Genomic DNA, 27,011 nt, shown 5'->3' on the forward strand with positions numbered 1-27,011 from the left:
AGGTATCACATGCAATGCAATACAGATCAACTATTTGTTTAGGAGCATGAAGAAAGCCTAGGGATGCCACCATCCGTTGATGCGCTGCTGAGAAAAAGTAGATGATGTAAATTAAGTGCTAACATTGATCTTGTTTACTAAAGTTTGATTCATCATGACAATGATTTTTCAAAAAGGAAGAACAAAGAAGAGTGGAGTAATTAATGTGGAGAAGTTGCGTCGTTTGTTCAAGGGCTCCATTTGATTGTAAAATGCATCTTGCGGAAGATTAGCTATCCTTCCTGTGTGGAAATACAAAGTATGTACCACCCCAAGTACATGTAGGAACTAGTAATTAATTAGTTAATGGAGATGTCGAAGCTGCTAAGGACCTATAAATCCGGCATCCGAGCTCCTAATGAGAGCACATAAACACAAACACAACCCACCGGCGCGATAAGCACAATGGTGGAGAGCCGCAGCACCATCGCCTTCTTCGGGACCTTCAGGCCAGCGGTGGCGCTGGACCTCTTCTCAGTCCCAGTGAACCCGACGACATCGTCTGCACCGGACGAGCAGCGCCTCACCGACGGTAAGTCGTACAACCAAAACGGCCAGGCCATCACGCCCGCGGCTCTCAAGGAGCTCCTGGCCAGGAACAGCCCCGCGCTGGCCGGCGTTGCCACTCCGGATGACGTGGACAAGGGCCGTGTCACCGGCATCGTCTTTGTCTCCGAGAGGGACAACGGCCTGGAGACGCTCCATGTGGCCCTGTGCGCCGCAGGCAAGACCACGGTGGTGTCGCTTGCCGACATCTACGGCACCGACACCTTCGGTGGGGTCCGAATGGAGGACAGCGGCTGCTTGGCCGGTGGCTTCGAGGTGGGCGGTCGCACCGTCGGGCACTCGCTGGTGTACGTGTCCACCAAGCAGCCGGCGGCGGCACGGCGCACTCCGTGGACCGTGGTGTACAAGACCAACCTTGCCGACGGCAGGACGGAGCGCCTCACTCCGCCGGGTAAGAAACTATCTAATCTGGTCTCTCGTCGTGTATATATTTGGGCATTTGGCCATGGCCATGCAGCGACTGATAAGTCTGACTGCAGATCAATACGACCTGAACCCGGCCGTGTCGCCGTCCGGGAAGAGGGTGGCGGTGGCCAACTTCCGGTTCAACCAGTGGACCGGCGAGATCGGCCGACTCAAGACGGATATCGTGGTGATGAACGTGGACCGGCAGGCGCAGGGTGGGCTTGGGCGCAGCGTCCTCATCAAGGACGGCGGGTGGCCGACGTGGGGCAGCGACACCGTCATCTTCTTCCACCGAGGGGTGGATAGCATAGACAAAGCCAGTGGGAGGACCAATACTGCCTGGGGCGTGTACCGGTACGACCTCACCACCAAGGACGACCCCGTCAAGGTGACCCCTGACGGCATCCAAGCCATGACTCCGGCGGCCATCAGCGAGACCAAGGTGGCGGTGGCCGTCACCCGGGAGGGCACCCGGATAGCGATAGCGGTCGTGGATCGCGATAAAAAGGAACAGTACCGCCACATCGAGATCTATGACTATGAGGTCGGTAAGCTTGCCAGCCCGGTGATAATCACCCATAGCACGGTGCTCAATGGGTTTGCAGATCACTACAGCCCGTTCGTGCTAGACGGGGGCACCCGTGTCGGTTTCCACCGCTGCATAACCGACAAGGAGAATACTGCCGCTCCGGAGAACTTCAGCAAGCTGCAGAGCCCGCCGACGCAAAAGGACGTCGGGATCTACCGGATGGCCGGCGTGTTCCCGAGCATCAACAAGGCGGGCACCAAGATCACCTACGTGGACAACGAGTTCAAAACCGTGTGGGTCGCTGACGAAAAGCACGGGCCGCGAGAAGCCCATAAGGTACGTCAAGGAGCTATTCTCACTCACATATGTCTATCTACAGTTCTACACTCACATAGATACAATACAACAATCTGTACTATGTATGAGCAGAACAAGGACAGCAACAAAATCTTGTCCACTACGTGGAACCAAGGCACGGACAAGGACACGGGCGAGGAAAAGGACATCGTCTACTTCTGCGTGGGCACGGCCTTCAGCACCGACTGCATAGAGATCTGTGCCCTCGAGGGTGCCTCCGAGCTAGAGCACAATGACAGGAGAATGAAGACCCTCACCAACGGCAAGTACAACAACGCCTTCCCGTCGAGCAACAAGGATGGGACCAAGTTGGTGTTCCGGTCGACGCGCAACAGAATGGGTAAGCCTGAGGACGTCAAGTACAAGAACCTCTACATCATGGAGGACGCGGACGAAGGGGAGTGGGGTTCAGGCACGGTGACGCAGCTCACCGACGGGCCCTGGACCGACAGCCACTGCACCTGGTCGCCCACCGATGACTGGATCGTCTTCTCCTCCTCCCGCGACAGGGCGCCCGGCGCGCCGGACAGGGACATCCTCGATGCCGGCTTTTTCTCTATCTTCCTCGTCCTAGCCACCGACCCCAGTGTGTTGGTGCGGGTCATGCACAGCGCCGACTCCCTGGCCGGCCATGTCTGTCACCCCGTCTTCAGCCCCTTCAAGGACAGCATCGTCGTCACCTCCGACATCGCCGGCGTCTCCGCCGACCCGGTCTCTTTGCCCATCTTCATCCACTCCGTCAGGCCCTACGGTGACATCTTCACCATCAACCTCCGCGACAAAAATGACATCATGAAGAACAAGGATATCATGGAGTTCGACCGCATCACGCACACCCGCTACGAGTACTCTACGCCCACCTGGACCAAGGATTTGGGTGACGACCTCAACAACAAGTGGAAAACCGCCGGTAGAGGTGCGGCGGAGTGCCCCGCCGGGCGGTGCTAGTTATTTCCCTTTCCATTTCATGCATCTCATTTCAGATCGACTTTCATCAATCCATCCCACAATAAACTCGCGCAGCGCGCGGCACCTACCAAGTTTAGTTTGTTTCAGATTTGTTTTCTCGTTCCCAATTTGTTTCCATCAGAACAACAAGTGAAGTCATCCAATTATGTGTATAGCTTCTACTAACTAGCCTACAAAAACGTCTTATATTTTGTGATGAAGGTAGTAGCTATACACATTACACACTTTCATTAATTTCTACTCCACTACTGTTCTTGTTACACTCCGTGTCACCCCTATACAGTAATAGTACTAGTGCTGCTGTTCTTTTCTGTTTTTCATCATAAAATAAAGATGTGACCATTGTTGTTGTTCGTGTTCGTGTTGGTTTTGGCGTGCTTAATTATTTGAATCCGTTATATCTTTTGAATCAAAAATCCAATTTATGTTTTGTTTGCATATTTGTGTTCCTTGCCTCTAGGGGTTTCGAACAAGACCACTCTTGAGTAGGTTTTTACAAGTTTTAAAACTTCATCAGGTTTTAAATGCTAAAACTCTCCCGAACAGTCTCTAGCCCCACTTTATAAATAAATTAAAAACCAAATTATCCGACCGAACGAGACAAGGCAGTGAGCGAGCCCTCTTACACAACAGATCTCTGGATAACCGGACAACCTAAACTCACGCGACTACGTTGCCGAAATGTAACACAGGTAGGCTTGAAAAGACGTCACGACATGGCCTAAGACACCTGTCGACTGATGATCGCCGAGATCGGAGCTAAGATGCTAGTTCTTGAATGCTCCAAACGCTTCACACATGTGACAAGGAATTTAACCAAGTTCTGGCCATCGTAGCAATGAAACACCCTACTCCTCCTTTAATGTATTTTTCTATGTATTCCTCTCTTTTCTCCAACACTTTAAAAATGATCGCAGGGAGCGCCTTTTGGAGGTTGCCGGAACCATACTCCATGACCCAAAGAGGACGGGCCATAGTGGAGGTATGCTCTTGTGTTGTCACGTCGCCATGCCCTGAGCTGCCAGGACTGCAATCGTCAGCCGATTCGACAAGGCATGGTCATCTTGGGTGACGTTGCTCTCATGTAGATGCATGTTGTCCTCTTCACCCAAGCTCATCCGGACAGGGATGGGCTGAGCAGGCCCATCATCATATATCACCTCGGATGTTGGTCGAGGTCACGAGAGGCGTAGGTGCACAGGGTTTGCTGGCGGAGCCGCGAGGCAAGTAGGGCGTGTTTGGTTGATGTCCTCGCCATTGTATGCCTGGCCTAAGCTGTGCCTGAAACCTGCCTGGTGAATGTTTGGATGGCGCCGTGAGAAAAAAGTACTGGCCTGCCTGGCCATGCCTGTACTGTGATTAGCATGGCTTGTAAAAAAGGAGAGCCGTTAGCCCAGGCAGCGTGATTTGCCTGGCCAAGGCGTCCCATCCCATATATATGCCTGGACATGCTTCCGCACCAACCTGGAGCTAATCGGAGCCAGTAGCTGCAAAGATCTAGTATTTAAAAATTCTAGAAACACTAACCGACATAACACATAACAGCCAACAAGGACAGGAACCAAATGTCCACCTACCAGGCTGGCCTGGCCAGACACAATTTTTGTTCATCCCAGGCGTTATCCAAGAACAAGTTTTTCGCAGGCAGAGCGCCCAGTCCTTCAACCCAACACGCCCGTAGTGTGGCTGTGGTCATCGGGGCGGACCACAACCCGCTTGGAGCCATTGAAGGAGGGGACCCCTAGCTCGTACTGTTGATAGTGATGGACCTCTTCGGGGGTATGGTTTATGGAACCCTAGGTAAGCAACGTGGCAGGGGTCAACCACGGCCTGCTCGAAGAAATTGGAGGGTGGGGACCCTGACCCCGTACTATTGATAGCAATGAACGTCTCCGAGATCCATTTTAAGGTCCACCCAAGAAACGAGAGGGAGAGCGGACTCCCTCATATCGCTGATAGTGGCCCCTGGCCCGACCCATCAACGGAAACGGGGATGGGTTCCAGTGGAGGGGCGAGCTAGAGATAGGTTGTGCTTTTCGCTGAAGCGCCAGCCCACGAGCACTTGGCCCAATGCTTCTCCTCCGTCATGGCGGGCTCTTCCGCTTCCCAATGACAAATTAATGACGAGCCGCTCCCTGACCAATGGTGTGGCTCGGAGACCCATGCCGTCCCCGTCGCTCATTTATCATCGGGGATACTCTTAGTCCTATATAAGGAGTGAGCTAGGGGAGAGGCATTTCCACTCTTTTCATAATACTTCCCTCCTTGAGCTTTCTTCTTTCTCTGCTTTTAGCTGCACGCATGGCGTCCTCGAGCCACAAAGGCATCCATGTCATGTAGCTGCTTCCACCACCGTCCCCCGTCGCTCCCTGCTCCTAATAAAGAGAAAGGAAATCTTGCTCATACGGGATGAGTGCCGCCCAACATGGCGGCCAGCCCCCCCGCGGCGGCATACTGGAAGACAAGGGCGTGTCCCTTGGTTCATCGAAGGACAATGAAGTGGCATGAGAGGACTCTGGAGCGCCAATGGTATAAGATGGCGGAGCCTTGCGAGACGCAGCCCGATACTGATCCGCCACTTGGAAGGAACTCGAGACAACCCCAGAGCATGTCTGTGCACTATCCCCTTGACAAGCCAATGAGGGCGGAGCTCAATGAACTGGAGTGGCGGGAGGCAACCAAGATGCACCACTTGGCAACTCGCATCCTTCTTGAGACCACCCCTGAGGAGCATAGATCCATGAAGTTCTCCAAGCTCCCCATGGAGCCAAAGGAGATCTTTTGCTAGGAATCCCTGGAAATAGGCTCCATGGACCCCATTAGGAAGGGCCGATGGGAGTGCCCCTTTGAGAAGATGCCCTATGTCTCCCCCCTCGTGATGGATGACTCTCCTTCCTCCTAGGGCTCCTGGGCAGGCCTGGAAACTTGTGACCTTCTCGAAGACGTGGGCACCACCACAGGATGTGGCGCACATTTTGAACTGCTTCTAGCTCCGTTGTTACTTTCTCCCTTTTGTAGATATGTCCATTGGCTTCGGTATCTTTGACTAATCTTCCGCAGGCGCCCCCTGCCTACTATGGAGTGTGTGATTTGAGACTCCCCTTGTTGGACACCCACATTCCCTCCCCTACTTCTTGAATGCATGACGCTAACTTTGTTCGACACTGATGGGCGGAGGGGGGACACTAGTGCAACCCAACAAATTCCCGCGATGCCTTACCCCTCCAAGCAACAAGTCGTGCGACGTTGGAAGAAGAGACTACCAGGCGGGTAGCTCAAGGAGCGTTGCCAAGCCGGATATCCATTACCAGCAATCAAGGTTCGTTCGAAAGAGCTGGCTTGCAAAGATTAGCCCTGAGGCCCCGTGGTCAGAGATACTTCATATCGTTGTCGGCAGGTGGAGTAGTTCTTGCCGCTCCTAGGGGCAGTGGCACCATCGGGCACTGGAGCTTCTTGTGTACGTTGGTGCTCGTGGTGCCTTGCTAGATCTTGACGACCAAGATGGCTCTCACCCTCACGGGGATCCTGCTGATGTTGTTGAGGGGTCGCAAGCACTCCACCACCGCTCGGAGGCATGTATGTCAAGGTACTGCCCCCAGGTCATGAGGAATTCCTGGGTAGGAGTGATTGCCAGTGCCCGAGGTGGCCGGCGGGCCTGATTGAAACAACTGGATTCACGGTGTCGTATATGGCAGATACTTAAAATAGAAACCCCCTCAGCGGGAAGCCTTACTGGCCAAAGAATTCAATGTGGGGTGATTTCAGCTTCTCTGTTTGTAGAGACCCATGATCTGGTGGTGACTATTGCTTCGTTCGTCATGCGACACCTTCCATTCATGCGTTGCCTCTGGAAAGGAAAAAAAACATGCCTTCACATAACACCAGATCCCAAGGATCTACGAGTACATTTGAGCGCCATGGGTGACTTTAGGATTTTCATTGGGTGAAGCCTCATGCTCGAGAAACCTTGGTGACAAAGGGACGGAACGACAAAATCCAAACTAGAGTCCCTCGCCGTAGCGAGGGGGACCCCTAGGCCCTCCCAGACGGCCGTCTCGTGCTCAAGAAATCCTTGAACATTTTTATTTCATGATTTCTTTTGATTTTTTCTGGGTTTTTTTAAAAATCATTTTTTGAAAAGTCAATGTTTGACCGGTCAGCCGTTGACCAACAACTAAATGCGACCTGGCACTGCATCATGAGTGTTGGAGTGGGCGGGCCCATCACCGCAACCTAGTGGGCGCTAGAACTAAGTAAGCTTCTCCAGACCATACAAATGCACGGCGAGCCCATGCGAAGGGTTTGTAGGTGGGGAGGGGGCTCTTCTAACGTGTTTGTGGGTTTGTGGCTTTTTGAAATGGGCTTGCTCATGGGCCAAGTAGGCTAGTGAACTAGAATTTTGTCACCATCTTAATGGATGAGCAAGCAAGAGGCAAAAATATTGAGGCTCATAGCCTAGCAAACATGTTTTTGGTCTGGATATGGGTCGCCATCTTTGGTTTCTTAATCCTCCAGATCTCCATTGTATCCTATGAACATTACTGTTAGTGTTTTTAGATTCAAAAAACAACATCTTCATGGATGAGGAGTACCAATCAGCTTGTCCGTGGTTGGATGGTTAGGTGGAGAATGGTATCCCAGCTCCCAGGGTTTAAATCCTGGTGCTAGCACTCATTTCTGGATTTGTCCCAAAATGCTTGTCCGCTCTTAAAAAAACAATCAGCTTGCCCCTCAAAAAAAGCACCAACCAGCTTTATTCCCCTTGATCTTTTCTCGCCAAAAAAGAATTGCCTTTATTTTCTTGTCATAGTCAAGGGCAGACTCTAGGTCGTTACAAGTAAGCTTTGTTTTCTGTTTGACGCCAGGGTAACAGGCCACGTGATTCCCTGTCAAGAGATATTATGTTTGCTATCGTTATGTTCATCACCGAGATTAAGTTTAGGACATCTGGATCACCATCTACAAGATCCCATCAGGCTGGCCATAGTGGGGGTAACATAAGTAGTATCATGCACTTGGGAGTCGCAAACATGCTTATGTGAAGGCAATTAAAGAAGAGAGATGATTATAGTAACATAGATAGATACCGTAACATAATAAATGTGATGCTACTATGTGTCATGCATGGCAATAAATGAGATCATCTATGATACTAATCTATGATACTATGCACTATAGAAATAGTAACATAGACTAGTAACATGCTTCACTATGGCCAGCCTCAAGGACTTAGCTTATTTTACACCTAGTCTCCTCGAGGTTCTTCTAATTTACTGCAAGTTAGCATCTCGATCGATGCGATCCGACCCTTCACACCAAAATGAATCAGCACATTAATTGGATCGACATCCCTTTGGATTGACCCACATCTTTGTGTTCATGCATGTGGCATGTCAAGTTGACGAGTGGACAGTACATGCATGTGGCGTGTCAAGTTGGAATCGTAATAAAATAAGAGAAGACCCGATGAGATCCCATCAAGGACTTGCTGAATTTATAATTAGTCTCCTCAAGGTCCTTATAATTTATTGCAACCGAACTATTAGCATCTCGACGCCATTCCATCCTTCACATGTGAGATGACACAGAGAAATTTTTGGGTAACATGGTGTGCTTGGTCCTAACTGATAAAATACTTTGGAGATAGTGTTCATTAGCCCATAGGCAAAATATATAGTGCAATATGCGAGGACGCGAAATTGACTAGTAAATGGCACATAAAAAGGAAACGTAAAATGGAAGTGGCAGCGGTTGGTCATCGCCCCATTGCAGGTTTGCGAGGCTGATGAGGTGGTGGCTGGGAGTTCAATGCCATATGGCATGATTATAGCAGTCAGCTAGCCGGTGCTTCGGTGGTACCTGGTGCAGAATGGTTCGGGAACATTGCAAACTAGAATTATAAGAATACCTTACTTTGTTGGCAAAGGGAATCTCTTTAGAAACTTTACCCCGTAAATAAATTGTGTGTTGGGAATCTGCAAAATTTGATTCGCTTTGACACAATCTAGGAACATTTGTTTGTGGAATTACTCAAACAGCAAGGCAACGAGTTACCAAGTAAATGAGAAATAGAGAGGGACACGACGATAGATAGATGGCACTTGATTGAATTGCATAACTAAATTTCTTATTATTTACCGAATAATATTTTCAGGTAAGACAGAGGCAGGAGGTGCAGAGGCTTTGTCTTGCACGGAGTTTCGGTGGAGATGTCAAGTCATACCTGACCGACAGGTGCTACACTCTGTCATGCCTAGTCGGCAGGTGCAATGTACGATAGATCTTCCAGAGTCTTCGTGTTTGGATGGACGAGCGTAGGGCGGTGGCACCGTTAGGCGCCGTGGTGGTGCGACGGATGGCCGGACTGGCAAGGGTGACGTGGATTTCTCTTTCGAAGATGGGTCAGCGGTTCAATGATGATAACGGCTTTTAAAACGTGTGCATATGGTGTACACTTTATGTCTGCTGCATCGATTGTTGATTCCGATACGTTATATGGATGGATCGACCAGGACACCGATTTTAAATGTGGGGACTGAAAGCACTCCATATCATCCAGTTTGTACTTGTGAGTGGTGAAGAATAATGCCCTTACTATGGGGAAGAAAGGTTGTTTGTCCAGTGCCAGGCGATTTGTGGAGTGCATTTTGTCAGGCTCTCGTCAAACAAGGCCTTCGCCAAAGTGCTCCGAACAAAACAGCTGGTGTGAAAAGTAGAAATCGGCAAACATGTGCAATTCTGAGTGTTACACTCGCAAACATAAAACCTGAGAACGCACGGTCTTTGCCGAGTGTTTTTTATAAGACACTCAACAAATAATTTTTTGAACATCAGTACAGACATAAGCGTTTATATACACGTGCATATACTCACCTCTATAAAAGCACACATGCACACCCTACCTCTATGAGCATCTTTGAAAGACTGAGCTGGCATATCATCTTGAGATTTACGAAGTCACTGTAGGCGCCTCGTCGTCGACGAAAACGTGTCCTCTCACTGAATGCGCATCGCCGGAAATTCTGAAATAAATACAGGAATAAATGCGAGCACGAGGATTTAAACCTTGGTGGTCCGGGAATACCACTGTCCCTCTAACCATCCAACCACTGGTTGGTTCGCAAATAATTAAAAGCAATGCAAACATGTGTTCATTTGGATTTGAATAGCAATTTTTTTTAAAATAGTTTATTTTTTGGAGGTTGCCATAAATATATGTAAATATCTAACTATTTGTTTTTCTTGGATGTATAGATTACTATTTTATATACATGTAGTTCAAAATATAATACTATTCCACAAACAACTAGAAATGCAATTCATGTCTTAAAACTAGCAAAAGGTTCCAAAAAATTCAAAATTTGGCACTAGTAACAGAATGTAATATGTTTCATAAGGGAAAAATTAGGGATGTTCCAGATAAAAATTTGATGCTATATTTAAGTCATTTAATGCATTTCTAGGCATTTAATGGATATAATCAAAAATTGTACCGCATGTGCATGAAAAAGATGAAAGCACAGGGATGAAAAATCGTATTTGTGTTTTTGAGTCTATGTTAGGCCTCATACAAAAAAAAGAAGAGGATTCCATACATCAGTGTGCGAAGACTCCTCCATGAACATTGAGCTCATTGTTTTTTTAATTTTGAAAAATGGAAACGAAGAATGAAAAAAATATGAAACATATGGTGCCATGATATGATACCTAGAGGATGAGGGGTAAACTTTTGAGAATGTTTCAACAAAGTTTTAACGTACACGTCTTAGAAATCAGACAATCACCGAGGAAGAAAGAATGGGATAGATTTGAAGGCGAAGTGATCACCGCTTTGCAAGTTGACCTTGACTTTCCTTTTATAAAATTAACATACACAATTACATATTCATGTCAAATGTGGTATTTTTCAGGGATCATTTGCTAATAAATCACTAGTGTATATCTAGGCATTTAAAAAATATAACTAAAATTTGAAATGCAAGTGCATGAAAAATTTGGGTTGAAAATTCCTATTTGTGTTTTGAGTCTATGTTTAGGCATAATCCAACAAAATGAAAAGGAATTCAAACATTAGTGTGGTGCCAAGACTCAACCCCGAGCAAGGAGATTGTTGGTTTTTATAATTTAAAAAAATGCAAATGAAGTCTCAAAAACATGAAACATGGCATGATGTCATTATATGACCCCTAGAGGACGTGGTAAATTTTTTAAAAAGGTTCTGCAAAAGTTTGGTCATACACTATTTACAATCAGACCATTTCCAAGGATAAATCTAGATTTCAAGATGGAATGAGTCAGGCTTGAAGGTGAAGTGATAATTGCTTCATCGATTGACCTTGAATTTATTTCTAAACACAACATACACCATTACATGCATGTTTCATGTAAAAAATTGACATATTTTGGGGTTCATTTTCTATATTAACGCCATTTAGTGTATTTCAACACATTTAATGGATAAATTAAAATTTAAACTGCAAGTGCATGTAAAAGTTGGAAATATTGGATAAAAACCCTATTTATATTCCCAAGTCTATGTTTAGGCAGTATTAAAGGGAAAAGGAATTCCAAGGTCAGCGGGCCAAGACTTGACCATGAACATGTATTTTTTTAATTTTAAAAATACAAAAATGTCTAAAAACATGAAACCTAATATGGTGCCTAGAGGATGTGATAAATTCATAGAAGGTTTGGTTTTCGTTTGTGCAACTTACATGCTTAGACACCAGACCATCCGCAAAAGAATCTATGCTTCGAGATGGAATGGATTAGGTTTGAAGGTGAATTGACCGTTGCTTCATAGGTTGACCTTAAAAACTTTATACACTCAACATAGACAATAAATTTTCCATGTCAAAATTTGGCATTTATAGGTTTGTTTGTTATATTTAAGTCATTTAGTGCACTTCTAGGCATTTAAAGCATATAATTAAAATCGGAACTACAAGTGCATAAATAAGCTGAAAAAATTGTTGAAAATTTATGTTTGTGTTCTTGAATCTTGTTTGGGCCTTATTGAAGCAGGGTGCCAAGACTCGACGTCGAACATGGAAATTGTTCATCTTATTAATTAAAAAAAGTAAAGTAAGTCTAAAAAGTATGATCCCTAGAGGCCGTGGTAAAAGTTTGATGAAGTTTAACAAAAGTTATAACATACATTGCTTAGAAATAAGATTATCTCCAAGGAACAATCTATGTTTGAGATGGAACAAGTCAGGTTTGAATACAAAGTGACGGTTGCTTCATTGATTGTCCTTGAATGTCACACTCAGTATACACCATTACATGTTTCATATCAAGATTTGGCCTTTTTAGGGTTCATTTGTTATATTTAAGCCATAATGTGTATTTACAGGCAATTAGTCAAGACAATTAAAATGTAATTTGCTAGTGCATGAAAAAATTGGCAAAGTAATGTTGAAAATACTTTAGTATTTCTTAAGGCCTCAACCAAGAGAAGAAAATAAATAAAAAATAAAATAGAATAAAAGAATGAAAAGAGTATAGCAAAAGTAAGACAATATAGAAAAAGTAAGAAAATACAAGTTGGAAGGTTCTTACCTCCCCTTGTCTTAGGGGGCATGATCTTGTTCTTGGAATCCTTGAGATTTTTCATAGTAAAGAGAAATTCCAGATGATAAATAACTCCTAAGTGAACTTAATAAATAGAGCTATGCTCCCCAGCAACGGCACCAAAAAATAATCTTGATGGCTCAAAAGTATAGAGAATCGCAACAGTCTTCGTGGATACTATTTCAGCCAAATTCATTAATTCAACACAAGGGGAGCCAAAGAATATTTATAAGCCCTCATTTGAATTGTCGATTCAACCACGCATGGAGAGATAACTTTCTTGCAGCAATTTATTAGTAGCACAGTAATATAATAGTAGTAGAGTAACAGTAGCAGAAGTAGAAATAGTAACAAGATTGCAAAGCAGTAGCAAAGTGGAGTAGTAATGATTGTAACGGAAGTAACCATAGTAGGAAAAGTGTTGGCATGGAGTAACGATGGGTCATTCAGATGAGATTCAATATGCAACAATCATAACTTAGAGCGATACAAACCAGCTCAACATGTATTCCGTATATAGTCATACGTGCTTGCGATAGGAACTTGCATAACATTTTTTGTTCTACCCTCCTATGGCGGCGGGGTCCTAGTGGAAACTAAAGGCAATTAAGACGCTCCTTTTAATAGAGAACTGGGACAAAGTATTAACACATAGTGAATACATGTAATCCTCAAATTATCGTCATCCCGTTAGAGTATCCCAATTGTTGTCACTTTGGGGTCTAGGATTCAGAACAATAACATTTATATACAACTTGCAGGTATAATCAAGAACTCAAGTATATTCGTGAAAACATAATAGGTTCAGATCTGAAATCATGGCACTCGGACCCGAGTAACGAGCATTAAGCATAGCTAAGTCAAAGCAATATCAATCTCAAAACATAGTGGATACTAGGCATCAAGCCATAAGAAATCTGACAACGATTACATGAGAAATCTTATCCATATCTCCTCTACCTCCATATGCCTACATAAGATTACTCATACATGGAGGTGAGCATCATGAAATTGTTGATGTAGAAGGGTTGGTGATTATGATATCGACGAATCCCTCTCTCCGGAGCCAAGAACGGGCTCCAGATTATGGCTCCCGGCGAAGAACCGAAGGTGGTGGCGACTTTGTATCGTAAAACGCGATGAAATTTCTCTTATGATTTTTTCGGAGGAGATGTGAATTTATAGTGCTGGAATCAGGTCAAGGCGGTGGCCAGGGGCCCGACACGGGCAGATGTCACGCTCTGGGGGGTGGCAGCCGCCACCTGGCCATGTGACGGCCTATGCCCCCCTCAAGTACTTCTTTACTCTAGTATTTTTATTTATTCCAAAGTAAATATCCAGAAATCCACCACCAATTCCGAGCACTTCTATTTCTACATAGAAAGAACACCATGGCAGTTCCGGTAAAAATAGCGTCAGCCGGATTAGTTTCCCTCAATTCATGCAAATTAGATGCCAAAATAATAGCAAAAGTGTTTGGAAAAATAGATACATCCAAGACGTATCAATGGCTACGGCTTCCTCCTTCAGATCCACGAGAGAAGACCTATCAAGATTATCATGTGCAAGGAAGGAGACCACAAAAGCACAACCTGTTTCCAAAATAACAGGCTTATGGAGAGTGATATCAATATAAACACTTGCGAGAAACGCCCGAAGCTCCGCTTCATCAATGCTGGTACACAAATCAATATATTACTATGAGGAGACAATCAGTTCGTCCGCTGAATTTCTAGCAACAACCAGACACTCGCAGTACAATTGTATCCACAAAACTGGCATCCACATTAATTTTAATATGATCAAAAGGCTGAGGCTGCCATACCTCATGACTAATCGGAGGAACATTAACAGATTTGATCCCATCTTCAAATCCCTTCCCTTTGACGCCAGGGATGAACTCCACATTAGAATGGCAGGACGGGAAGGAAACGTCGTCCAATAGTTATCCACAAAGCTAGCTGAGTTCAAAATAGACTTTTTCTCTTAGCAAAGTGTATTTTTCATAATGACTTTGTATAAGTAAATAGAAGGAATATCGCAAGTGACAAGCTCTCTAGAACATGAAGTAAGATTTACATACTGGATCGGTTAACTGGTCCAAGAAGATAATGAACCAATCATGCCCTCGCGACTTGAAAACCTCTTCCCTCGGCATAAATGAAGCTGTACATGGTTTGCTTAGGTGGTCAACTCCTCAGCGAAGACACGCTAAAAGAAAAACTTCAGCGACGACAAAACAAAACTTGGTCGCATGTGCAACGGGAATCGCAACCATTCTTTGATGCAACCTGCATTTACTCTAATTATCACCCTTCTAGGCATAAAAACTGAACCGGTGATCGAACAAGCGAGGCCGCCGGTTCAGTCTTTTACCGGTGGGACCTCCGGTTAACCGGTTCGCTGTCTGTTTTTTATACTACAAATAATAATACGTTTTGTGAACTAGTGTCATACTAAACATACATAAATTTAACTAGAAAGTTGGCCAACCAAGATGATTATTGGGCCAAAGGTGCAACTTACGCACCTATATCTAGCATCATGGGTTTGAATTCCCTTTGACGCATGCTATTTTTCTAATTTTGTGTGTGGCACTCGTTCAACCACCGGTTTTATATCTCCAGTTCATGCAAAAACCGGCCAGTCTACATAATTTTTTCGGTCAATTTGCAGGTTGGTCTTTTTAGCTTAAAAAACCAATAGGGGCGCCGGTTCCAATTTTTTTAGGTCCAACCACCGGTCCGGACTGGTTTTTTGAACTATACTTCCAGACGGCAAAATATGATACGAAAGCACTGAGTTGCCATCAATACCGCTCCCTTTGTTGGAGCCTAGCTAGCGTCTGACCCAAGGAATGGACGCGCCGGCGCATGTTCTCGTGTTCCCGTGGCCGCTGCAGGGCCACATCAACTGCATGCTCCATCTCACCGCCGCCCTCCTCGACGCCGGCTTCCGCGTCACCTTCCTCCACACCGAGCACAACCTCAGCCGCCTTGCCCGAGCGGCGCTGCCGCCGGGCCTCCGCCTGCTGTCCGTTCCTGACGGCCTCCCGGACGACCACCCCCGCTCGGTGCGCAGCCTCAAGGAGCTCACGGAGTCCATGTTCACGACGGGCAGCGCTGCGTACCGCGCCCTGCTACTGTCGCTTCGATCCGATTCCGATGCACCGCCGTTGACTTGCGTTATCGCCGACGGCATCATGCCGTTCGCAGTCGACATCGCGGAGGAGCTCGGCGTCCCGGCCCTCGCCTTCCGCACGGCCAGCGCGTGCAGCTACTTGGCGTACCTGTCCGTGCCAACGCTCGTGGAGCTCGGCGAGGTCCCCTTCCCTGCAGACGACCCGGTGCGCGGCGTCCCAGGGATGGAGGGCTTCCTACGGCGGCGAGACCTTCCACGTGGAGTCGGCCGCAGCGAGGACGGCGCCTTCGACCCCATGCTGCTGGCGATCGCCGAGGGCATCGCTCACGCCGGCAAGGCGCGGGCACTCATACTAAACACCGCCGCGTCTATGGAGGGTCCAGCGCTCGCGCGCATCGCGCCGCACATGCGCGACCTCTTCGCCATAGGCCCTCTGCATGCAGAGCATGACGCAGCCGCTAGCCTGTGGAGCGAGGACGATAGCTGCATGGCGTGGCTCGACGGCCACGGGGACCGCTCCGTTGTGTACGTGAGCCTAGGAAGCCTCGCCGTGATCTCGCACGAGCAGTTCACCGAGTTCCTGGCCGGCCTCGTCGCCACCGGCTACGCCTTCCTCTGGGTGCTCCGGCCGGACATGGTGAAGACCACAGGCTCCGTGCTCCGAGAAGCCGTCAAGGAGGCGGGCAGCAAGGCGCGTGTGGTGGAGTGGGCACCGCAGAGGGGCGTGCTGCGGCACCGCGCGGTGGGGTGCTTCCTGACGCATGGTGGGTGGAACTCGACGCTGGAGGCCGCGGCCGAGGGCGTGCCGATGGTGTGCTGGCCATTCTTCGCCGACCAGCAGATAAACAGCCGCTTCGTAGGCGCGGTGTGGAGGACGGGTTTGGACATGAAGGACCTTTGCAACAGGGCCATCGTACAGGGGAAGGTGAGGGAAGCCATGGAGTCCGGCGAGCTCAGAGGTAGGGCCCATGCAATGGCGCAGCAGTTGAAGCTAGACGTTGCGGTGGGGGGTTCGTCGTCATCCGACCTGGAGCGGCTCGTCGGCTTCATCAGGGAGCTCAGAGCCCGTGAGCCTATGTCCTATGATGATGTATCTCAGTAGTATAATTTTTTTTTGTTTGAGAAACAGTAGTATAGTTATTAGTTCTAAGTATGCATCAGTCACGTCACTTTTTCTCCATCATCATGACAACTTTTTCCTCATATTCCTGAAACTTCTCTCCTCTATTCCCTATCAGAGTGCACACAATAATACTTCACCTTCCCATGCATTTTTCACATGATTTCAGAGTTTGAATCTAATTTATCTTTTGAACCAATAGTCTAATTTATGATATGTTTGCATCTTTGTGTTTCATGCAATGAGGACTTCGAGAAAAGACCATTTTTGAATATATTTTGAAAATAAATAAATTAAAATTAGAATTCTAAACTCTATGAAACACAAGGAAGCGTATATTAATTTTTCACCAAGCTTTACCAAGTCCATATACATCAGGTTTATGCCCACTGGCACAATATATGTGACAATATGAACATTACAATATCCAATGATTTACAACAAAACTAGTGGTTGAACCGTTGTAATACACCAAGTTTCTTCAAGTTCCATATCCATCATTTTCACACCATTTGAATACATGATACATATGGTACATGAAGGAAAACAATAGTTTTTCCGAAAAGCTATGAATAATATCATAAAGTTTTATTATATTATTTATGTTCTCTAGTTAGGAGCCATGTTTCACAAGTTTAGTATGTAATGAGTCGAATACACCATGTATCAAATTTTATTATGTTATTTTGTGGTGTATCATGTATCACTAAGTATCATAAAGTTTCACCATCTCTTAAAATTAGAATGCCACAGTGCAACAATAACTCAAAGATAAATATTCATGCAATAATAATTCACACAAATAAAACTGCAATCCAAACATAAAGTTTTGAATAAAATATTCAAATTTGAATTCAATTTATTCGGACACATGTTCTTATTATCCATATGAGACGCCCACAAATGCTCAGTCAGATCATTTTGAAGTTGCATATGAGTTCCTGGATTGAGAATTGATGGTGCATCTGGAGAATTTGGTCAAACATTGCTGGATTCTGCCCTGGAAGCTCGACAAGATCACACATTTGATGAAAATGCAAGCAATGCTGAATTGCCTTACCCTCATCCTCCACAATTATGTTGCAAATGATCACACAAACTATCATCACCTCCCGCACTGTCTCTGGATCCCATTTCTAAAAAATAGGTTTGGTGCACTCTCCACATCCTTTCTAGTACCCTTTTGCTTTGCTGAAAAGAGATTTTTTTGTTACCTATTGGATCAGAAATGGTCTTTAAAAATTTCACCCATGAAGGATAGATACCATCACATAAATAGTATCTCATGCTATACTCACGCCCATTAATATGTACTTGCATGCAGGATCTTGGCCCACACACAACCTCGCAAACAATAGAGACCGCTGCAACACGTTGATGTCATTGTGAGACACTGGCACGCCAAAGAAAGAGTGTCAAGTTTAGAGTACTTGTGACACAACTACTTCAAGAATGATGGCCTTAGTATTGGCAATGTTGAGCATATGGACAATCCTTCCATTTGAAGTGCATGCAGTCCAGGAATCCGAGAAATTTCGGTACACACTGAAATAATTTTGTTTCGGTTAAAATATTTTTGCAATTTTGGTAGTACACATAAATTCAAATTAGTTTTAGAATTTTCAAAAAGATAAATCGTTGTATCTCAGTCAAAGTCAAGTGGAAATTTCGGTCCTTTGGTCATCCTTTGGCCGAAATGAACACCGAAATAACTGAATTAAAATATAGTGATTTCAACAAGGACCCCGATAAATCCCGAACGTTTCGGATTTGACCATGGCGAATCAAACATTTTGGGTGGCAATTCTAGTGACGCGTGGATGACAAGTTTAGTTGGCAAGCATGACAAATCTGTGCTTAGTGTAAAATAACAATAATCCTAGACTCACGGGGGTTTTACGTGATTTTCTTCTAAACTAATCTCTCTCCCCCCTTATTTTCGGCGGGGGTGGGGCCCATGCTCCCTCTTCCCCAATCCCGATTGCCCACGTATGCTATTCCGTAAATCCTGTAATAGGCCCGTCCGTGCATCTAGCATTACCGGTAAAATTAACAAGCTGGTTGAAATACAAAAATGAGAAAAGAATGAAGACGCATCCATGGGGGGAAGTGAAATTAAACAGGATCGATGATGGTAGTGAAATTATTCCAGTGAAGCAAATGGGTTGACAAGGAGATGAAACAGATGGATATTGGATGGTACTACTAGTACTAGGATTTTAGGGGCGTCCGCGCTTATTGGATGAGTAATTAACTAAAGGAACAAATTATTAGAGCAGCGCGCAGGAGAGAGAAACTACGAAAGCAAATTGAGGCACAAATGGCCTAGGCGGTGGCGGTGGGGGCGGCGACCATCTTCTCGATGGCCTGCAGAGCCTCGATTGCGTTCCGGAGGTAAAAGGCGAGCTCGGAGGAGAAGGCGGCCATGGGGTTGGCGGCGATCTCTTCCTTGACGTCATCGGCGGCGGAGGGCAGCGGCTTGGTGGGGTCCTTGTCGAACTGCTTGGCCTGCTCGAGGTACGTGTCCATGCGCGGCGTGGCGAAGAGGCGGACGGTGTCCGTGACGTCGCCCCTGTCAGCGAACCGCTGGCGGGCATGGGAGGTATCGGAGGCGAGCGCGTAGGGGCGGCCCTGCGCCTCGTAGAGTTGCTTGGAGGCCATGAGCTTGATGAGCTGCACGAGCTCGGCGCGGAGCGAGTCGATCAGCTTCTGGCCATCGTCCAGCAAGACGTCCTCCAGTGCATTCTGCGCGTCTACAAGCAAGTAGCGTGCCCCGTCGAGGTCACCGGTGTCCGCCAGGGCCATGGCCTTCCTGATCGCCTCGGCCTGCCGCCGCCGCGCCAGCTCGGCCAGCACCCAACGCGCCTTGCTGCCGGCGACGGTGGCTGGGTTCGGGGTGCGGAAGATCTTGAGGTTCTCGGGGGTTTGGAGACCCTGCACAATCGACTGGGCGCTGTAGCTGTGTTGGGCCTCGGCCAAGACCGCGTCATGGCGCGTCGTGCCGACGGCGCACTCCGAGAGCGTCATCTTGACGGTGACCTTGCGCGACTCTCCGCTGAAGAGGGTGCCGAAGTGGATGGTGATGACGCCGGCGGCGTCCGTGGTCTTGGTGTAGTCGGTGTCTTCGGGCACCACCATATCCTTCAGGCCGTCCGCTTTCTTGGGTGTGAGGATGAGCCGCACGTCCTGCGCGACCACGGTGAGGAGGCCACCCAGCATCTGGGCGAAGGGCTTGGTCAGGTTCGACCCGTCCACCACGGTGCTGAACGTCCCGCCGGGGGATTTCTTGGCGATGTCGCTGAGCAGCTAGCAATGGCATCAATTAAGATATCATCAGCATCATCATCCCCTTAAGCCGTTCGACTTAGCTACCTTCATCGGAACAAAAAGCTAGACAGAGTAACTACCTTGTGATCTGAGTCCTTGCCGAGACCGAACGTGTAGACTCCCGCGCTGCCAAGATCCACATCCGTGGCTTCGTTGGCGGTCTGCTGGCCGTCGGACAAGAGGAAGACGTTGGCGCTGCGGGATTTTACGATGTTGCGGGCGGCGAAGATTGCCCGCGCCGTCTCGAGGCCACTCTTGATGTTGGTCCCGCCATAGGCCTCCAGGCCGTCGACCATGGCCTTGAGCTCCTTCTGGGCATCCACCGTCATGGAGCGCAGCGCGCAGTGCCTTTTGGCGCTGTTGTTGCAGGTGACGATGGAGAGACGGTCCACGGGGGTGAGCTTCATGATCACGAACTGCATCGCCTGCTTCATGCTGACAAGCTTCTCCGCCGCCATGCTGCCGCTCACATCCAGCACCACCACCAGGTCCAGCCCCTCCCTCACCACGGCGCTGGGCGCGGCGTTCAGCTCTACCACCGCCGTCACCTCGTCGGCCTTCAGCGACACGTCGTCCCTGCTGTACGCCGGCTTCTTGATCTTTACTAGCCCCTTGGTGCTCCCTGCACGCATGCATATAATTCATGATCAGGCACATATCCGATCATTATTCCTATAAACACTCTTGTATATCAAACCGAATGACTGTACCTTTGTTCAAGGGAGCAGGGTTCTCATCGTCGGCGAACATCATCCTGAGCTTGCGATGGCTAGTTGCTAGAACCGGCAGCTTACTCAGTGAGCTACTGTCTTGGTGCTTGTGGATGCATAACCTAACAACATATTTATATATAAATATCTAATGCTAGCTGTAGTCCTGTCCTGGATCTCGATGGGGGCCTGTAGCTCACACGACTTAGAGACTGCATGTCTATTTTTAAATGAAAAACATAGCACGCTACAAAATATAGCGAGGCCCTTCTCCAAATGCTACACAAGTTATAGCACACTAATAGTGTGCTATATTTCAAAATAATGTTTCCAAAAAAAATCGAAATGTATCTAGAAATAGACGATGTGACCGCCAGGTGTTTTCGCTCACGGCCAGGTCTTTTCACTACCGTCGCTCGCGACCAGATTATGCCGCTGCCCCCGCTCACAAGCAGATTCTAGCACTGCCGCCTCCGCCGCTCATCTCGGCGGAATAGACGATGAGAACTAGGGTTGTGGTTGTGGCGGGGGGAAGTGAGAATGAGCGCGAGAGGGTCGTGGCCGACGGGTGGATTTGGGCCTGTTGGGCTACGCAGCTGCGCTTGCCTTATTTTCTGTTTCTTTTTCATCATGCATGCTATAACGTTACATGCTACAATGTTATAGCGCGGTGTAGCACGTTAATAACGCGAATAGCGCCATAGTGGCCGAATTCGCTAAAACGTAGCGTTTTCTATTCAAATACGCTTTAACGGCGAAACAGCGTGCTATTTTTTGTTGCTATTTTTAGTAATAAAATCGAATCCGTCCCATGGATGTGGATCTGCACCATAAGATGCTCACCATCAACTGCAACTGATAGCCTGATACTCAATTTCCTGCTCTAAGGTGTCGCCACGCCTGTCTTCATTTGATACTCCCTCCAACCCATAATTTTTTCTTTCAAGGAAAAATATATGAATCGGACTATCGCTCATTTAATACAACTTTTTTTGATGCACCAACCATAGAACAATCTTTCTACGGTAATTTCATTAAAATCCAAATATAAATATTTACAAGCAACAAAAAATGAATAAATATTTGCAAGCATCAGTAATCCACTGATTTAGCTTATTTAAATGCTTTGCTTTTATTCTATGCTGCAAGAGTAAAAGATCTTCTTTGAGTCTGAATTTCCAGCAGTTTATGCTTGGCACTTCTCTCCTGAATATCTTGCCATTTTGTTAGGTCCAAATTCTCCAACAACCTTGAATAATGATGTCCATTGCAATTGCTGCTGGCAACATAGAATGGATGAACAAAATATCATCAAAGCATGAGATCCCAGGCTTTCTAGAAGGAATAATGTTGTCCCGAGAGTCATGGGCAAAATTGCAATCATAGAACAGTGTCTCAGAGTCTCTTCGGCATGCTCACTGCAAAACACACAGTCATAATAATATAGATGCATGTTTTTCCTTTTAAGTAACTTTTTGTTGTTGACTCTATCATGCAGCAGCAGCCAAAACAATATTTATGCCTGAACCTATTGGGAGCCTTCCAAATATTTTTTGAAAAGATGATTATCCCCAGCCCTAGAGTACACGGCCTTATACATTTTGATAGAAGAGTATTTTTGACTTTGCCCAAATCCCTTCTAACTGTCTGGTCTTACACCGGACCAATGAGTTAGCATCAAGCTTTGAATTTCAAGTAATTGACCATATGCTTGTTCTGATAAAGGTGTGTGAAGCAACTGATGCATATCCTCCTGTTCCACCCAGGATGGTGTAGACTGGAGGTCATTTTTGACAAAAGAATGGAGGTCTAGAAATTTATCAGTTAATGGTCTATCCATCCAATTGTCATGCCAGAGTAGCACAGTTTTTCCATTGCCAACCTTGCACTCGTAATTTCCCTTGAACAATGGAATGAGTTTCAAATGATATTTCCACTAGCTTGTTCCCTCCATCCTCTGCCCAGGTAGGTTTATACTGTCGTAAGTATCCCAAATCAGTTTGACCCATGGCAAGTCTTCTTTATTAAATAACTTGTGAATATTTTTCACCATGAGGGTTTTGTTATGAAGTGATATGCCTAGAATTCCAAGTAACACAACTTTATAAGTAATTAGTAAGGTTTGTGAGGTAATGATCTTATTAGTTTATTAAAAATGCACTAGAGATAAAATCATGATTCTTGCTAGATATTCTAATCACAAAATTATAGAAACTAATGGTTGTGTGGCCTAGTGGTAAGATTGAGATTGTTTTTCCCGCACCTCCATGTTTATTCCATAGGATTGAGACGTGTGCACTGTTTGGACTAAGCACATGTGAAGTGAATCAAAATTCTCCTCGACCACCAGTAATTAGTCAGAATGTTTGTTTTAGCATTTCCTTATATTTATTCCTCGATCTCATTGTTTTGAAATGCATGACTTTCTTTCTTAATTTTGAAACACATGCCATTTCAGACATAGACATGATAACCAAGAGGCAAATTTGAATATAATTTTGTATACGAATATGCTAAAAAAGTTTCAAGTATTTCCCGAAACAAATCGAATGATATTGTCCCCTTTAGGGAAATTTAGATTCGTTTACTTATTTTTGAATTGCATGTTATGCAATTCATATATCCATTTTTACTATCTTTCTCCTAGATATTCCCCACTTTTAAAATCCAATCATCTTTCAATCACCCTAGCATGAAATTTTTCATGTAACGTGACTATATATAGTGGCTTGGGATGGTATAGTTCTCACATCTTATGTTCGGTTATGGGTTTTTATTGTGTGTCATCATCCACCTAATCATTTCAAATCCAATGGCACCACCAATATATGATCTCTAGTCGGTTGCCAGTAAGATTAGATTAATCCGATTGATCTTACTAACACCAACTTGAACTTGAATGTTTAAGTTGCCAGCAATGCTTTCAAGTTTATAAGTTGTGCTCCACCAAAAAGTAGATCTACCATGTTAACAATCACACTTATTGTTTTTTATCAAAATTTCAAGCACACATTGCTATATATTTTTATCGTATTCCACCTTGGATATTCATTTGTGACACATCTAGTTGCATCACGAAGATCTATTAACTATGGTATGTGTAATTACACTTATGCTGATCTCTTGAATAAAAAGAATGACTGCCGAATGGAAATCCTGGTTTTTAGTTTTTTGTCAACTATATCTATTTTCCCCGTCGTATTGTCCTTTTAACACATTATGATAGTAAAAAAATCCAACTTATATTAAATCTACGTGCCTTCCTCGCATAGTTTGAAATAACATAGGCACGTTCGTACACTTTGCGCAACTTTTTCCTTTATGTCACTCCTTATTCCATATGATATGGTAACTTGTATACGTACACCAAATCTCATAAATTATTTTTTGTAAGAAATGATATTGACTTAGCGGAAGAAATGCCACATAAGCGGGTACACGAGAGCCGACCCTAGGCACACAAATTGCTCACATAGCCCGTGCACTTGGGCAGCAGGACTGTATCACAGCATTACCTGTTTAATTCCTATATATTTGTATTTTTCGTGGATCCGAAGACAACATGTTTTTTTGTCACAGTTTCTCTAGAGCCCTAGAACTCCACCCCCACCACAGTCCACCACCAGAGATCAAATCGGAGTCCATCGGAAGGCTGCCATCACTTATTGTCTCTTGGAGTTTTTATGTAGTTTTGGAGGTGTATTCATCATCATACATCCTCTAGACCCCCCTGGTATTTGTCGATCAATTTGTTTTGAACATTCATCCTCTTGTGATTTTATTTTCGATTGAATCTCATGTGGTAGAAGTGTTTATCCCTTATTATTGTTTGTGTCATTCATGATGTTCACCCCATCCATGTGTTAGTAGTCTCCTGTTGGTGCATCGTATGAAGGGGAGTTTGCCATGTATAACTTTGATATGATGACTATTTGTTTAATTCATGACTACTAGGTGTGTATATATATATATAGGACTATTATGTTACTAGTAACAGAATATTATTCTGTTACTATCGACCCTATATAGGTACTGGTCCAGAAGAAACCCAATCGAACTAGTGTGGCCCAAAAAATAAAAGCCCACCCACCCCTCCCATGCAGACGCCAACATTTTTCACCAAGACAAGCGTCCCACCAGGCCACCGCCTTGCCCCCAGCCCCTGGCTGCACCGCCGCCCCACCAGGCCGGCCCCGCGCGCCGCCCACTCTACCGGTCCCGCGTGCCTCCCAACCCCGCCTGCCCCTTGCGCCGCCCCACCCTCCAGCCCTACGCGCTGTTAGGGATCGTTGCATGGAAAACAATTTTTTCTTATGAATTCACCCAAGATCATTCTAGGAGATGCTAGCAACGAAAGGGAGAGCGTCTACATGCCTTTATAGACCGAAAGCGGAAGCATTCGAATGGACATGGTTGATGTAGTCATACTTTTCACGATCCAATCCAATACATCACCGCACGAACGGCACCTCCGAGATATGCACATGTACGACTGACGTCTCCTTCTTCATGATCCAGCAAGCGAGAGGGAGAGGTAGGTGGGGTGTAGGCCAGCACGATGGCGTGGTTGTGGAGTTTGTGGTGTGATGACACACAAGTACAGGTGATCAGTCCTAGTCCTTTCGATAAGTAAAAGTGTCAAACCCAACGAGGAGCAGAAGGAAATGATAAGCAGTTTTCAGCAAGGTATTCTCTACAAGTACTGAAAATAGTGGTAATGGATAATTTGATAACAAGGTAATTCGTAACAAGTAGCAAGTAGCAATAGTCACAAAGGTGCAGCAAGGTGGTCCAATCCTTTTTATAGCAAAGGACTAGCCGAAACAGTCTCTTATAATAAGTAAAGCGTTCTGGAAGACACGTGGGAATTACCCTCTAGTCACTGTCATCATATTTATTTAATTCACGTTCGCTACTTTGATAATTTGATATGTGGGTGAACCGGTGCTTGGGTGTTGTTCTTACTTGAACAAGCCTCCCACTTATGATTACCCCCTCTCGCAAGCGTCCACAACTACGAAAGAAGAATTAAGATAAATCTAACCGTAGCATGAAACATTTGGATCCAAATCAGCCCCTTACGAAATAACACATAAACTAGGGTTTAAGAGCATCTCCAGCCGCACCCCCAGAAAGGCCTCCCCAGACGATTTTTTCGCGCCGGCGCCGAAAAACGGCCCAGTCGCGCCCCCAGGAGCCCGATTTCGCCGACCTGGGCCGAAATCAGCGCCGGCGGACCCAGGCCGAACCCGGCACGCTGGGGGGGCGCCGGGGCGAGTTGTTTTGGTGCGAAGCAGCCGCGGGCCCGCCGAGTCGGCGAGACGGGCGCTTCGTCGCCCTCATCGCCTCGGTTCCCGCGGGAATCAATGCCAAGGCTGCCGCGCTGGCGCTGCCGGTCAGCCTTGCCATTGGTTCCTCACGGGCGGCGCATCACGGGGCGGCGCGCCGACGCCTCCCCTCCCGCGCACGCGTACACACGGGCGCGGCGTATACACAGGCGCGGCTCTATAAGCCGGTGGCCTCCCTCGCCTCTAGCCACACCAGCCCTAGCCACCGAGCTCTACCTCACCCGTGCGCCGCCGCCGAGCCCTCCCTATCCCTCTCCCGTGCGCCGTCTCCGAGCCCTCCCTCTCCCCTTCCCGATGGCCGGACATTTCCCCGGCGATGAGGCGGCGGCCAACGGCTTCGGCCGCCGCTCTCTCCGCGAACAGGAGTCGTGGCTCCTGTTCGAGGCCAACATCTCGGCGCCGCCGGACATGCGTGCCGGGCCGACGGGGTGGAGGCTCAGCAACGGGGGAGTGGCCATTCCCCCGTTGCCCAACGTCGTGCCGCGCACATCCTACTTCGCCGCTGAGGTAGAGATCGTGCGCTCCTCCCTCACCGACGAGCAGCTCGCCCTGCCCCAGTACGCCGCCGACAACCACGCGGCGTGGACGGCGTACTTCGAGCGCCGTCAGCAGCAGAGGCTGGCGTCCACCAACGGGGCGCCGGTGGTGGCGGCATGAGGAACAGCGAGGGGCGCCACCTGCGGTGGGGCGTCCCCGGCCGCACGCTCGAGGGAGTGCTTACGCACCTCGAGGGCGGCAACAACCCGCCGCTGGCATACCCTCCCCCGGCGAGGGCTGCCGCCCCGGCCCACCGCCGACGCGCCGGGCAATGGATGCCCAGGAGGTTCGGCTCCTCCTCGTCTTCCTCCTTGCACTCTTCTTCCCACTCCTCCGGCTCTTCGGCGCTGCTTGGCGTCAAGGCCGAGCCCGCGGCGGAGGCGCCGCTC

General features: G+C 47.0%; 3 protein-coding genes across 3 annotated transcripts; 2 read left to right on the forward strand and 1 right to left on the reverse strand.

Moving 5' to 3' along the window:
• Positions 1 to 277: 277 nt before the first annotated feature.
• LOC109786316 (uncharacterized) lies at positions 278 to 3,282 on the forward strand. Its single transcript, XM_020344896.4, has 3 exons — positions 278 to 997; positions 1,086 to 1,876; positions 1,970 to 3,282. Exons 1-3 carry the CDS (start codon positions 445 to 447, stop codon positions 2,843 to 2,845), a joined length of 2,220 nt encoding a protein of 739 aa, XP_020200485.1. The 5' UTR covers positions 278 to 444; the 3' UTR covers positions 2,846 to 3,282.
• Positions 3,283 to 15,211: 11,929 nt separating this feature from the next.
• LOC109786315 (7-deoxyloganetic acid glucosyl transferase-like) lies at positions 15,212 to 16,954 on the forward strand. Its single transcript, XM_020344895.2, has one exon. The coding sequence runs from the start codon at positions 15,297 to 15,299 to the stop codon at positions 16,680 to 16,682; it is 1,386 nt and encodes a 461-aa protein (XP_020200484.1). The 5' UTR covers positions 15,212 to 15,296; the 3' UTR covers positions 16,683 to 16,954.
• Positions 16,955 to 18,525: 1,571 nt separating this feature from the next.
• LOC109786314 (E3 ubiquitin-protein ligase WAV3-like) lies at positions 18,526 to 20,857 on the reverse strand. The gene is made up of 3 exons (XM_020344893.4): positions 20,738 to 20,857; positions 20,108 to 20,649; positions 18,526 to 20,006 (listed from the first exon to the last, which is right to left on the reverse strand). Exons 1-3 carry the CDS (start codon positions 20,778 to 20,780, stop codon positions 19,026 to 19,028), a joined length of 1,566 nt encoding a protein of 521 aa, XP_020200482.1. The 5' UTR covers positions 20,781 to 20,857; the 3' UTR covers positions 18,526 to 19,025.
• Positions 20,858 to 27,011: the final 6,154 nt, after the last annotated feature.

Source organism: Aegilops tauschii, chromosome 7 (assembly GCF_002575655.3).
Source record: "Aegilops tauschii subsp. strangulata cultivar AL8/78 chromosome 7, Aet v6.0, whole genome shotgun sequence".
In the NCBI taxonomy this organism is placed as follows: Eukaryota; Viridiplantae; Streptophyta; class Magnoliopsida; order Poales; family Poaceae; genus Aegilops; species Aegilops tauschii.

Coding starts and splice junctions, on each gene's coding strand:
- LOC109786314 (XM_020344893.4), bottom strand. CDS start 20,780: ATGATGTTCGCCGACGATGAGAACCCTGCTCCCTTGAACAAAG. Junction 20,650..20,737: donor CCCTGCTCCCTTGAACAAAG/GTACAGTCATTC, acceptor GCATGCGTGCAG/GGAGCACCAAGGGGCTAGTA. Junction 20,007..20,107: donor GCAAGGACTCAGATCACAAG/GTAGTTACTCTG, acceptor TGCCATTGCTAG/CTGCTCAGCGACATCGCCAA.
- LOC109786315 (XM_020344895.2), top strand. CDS start 15,297: ATGGACGCGCCGGCGCATGTTCTCGTGTTCCCGTGGCCGCTGCAGGGC.
- LOC109786316 (XM_020344896.4), top strand. CDS start 445: ATGGTGGAGAGCCGCAGCACCATCGCCTTCTTCGGGACCTTCAGGCCA. Junction 998..1,085: donor GGAGCGCCTCACTCCGCCGG/GTAAGAAACTAT, acceptor GTCTGACTGCAG/ATCAATACGACCTGAACCCG. Junction 1,877..1,969: donor GGCCGCGAGAAGCCCATAAG/GTACGTCAAGGA, acceptor ATGTATGAGCAG/AACAAGGACAGCAACAAAAT.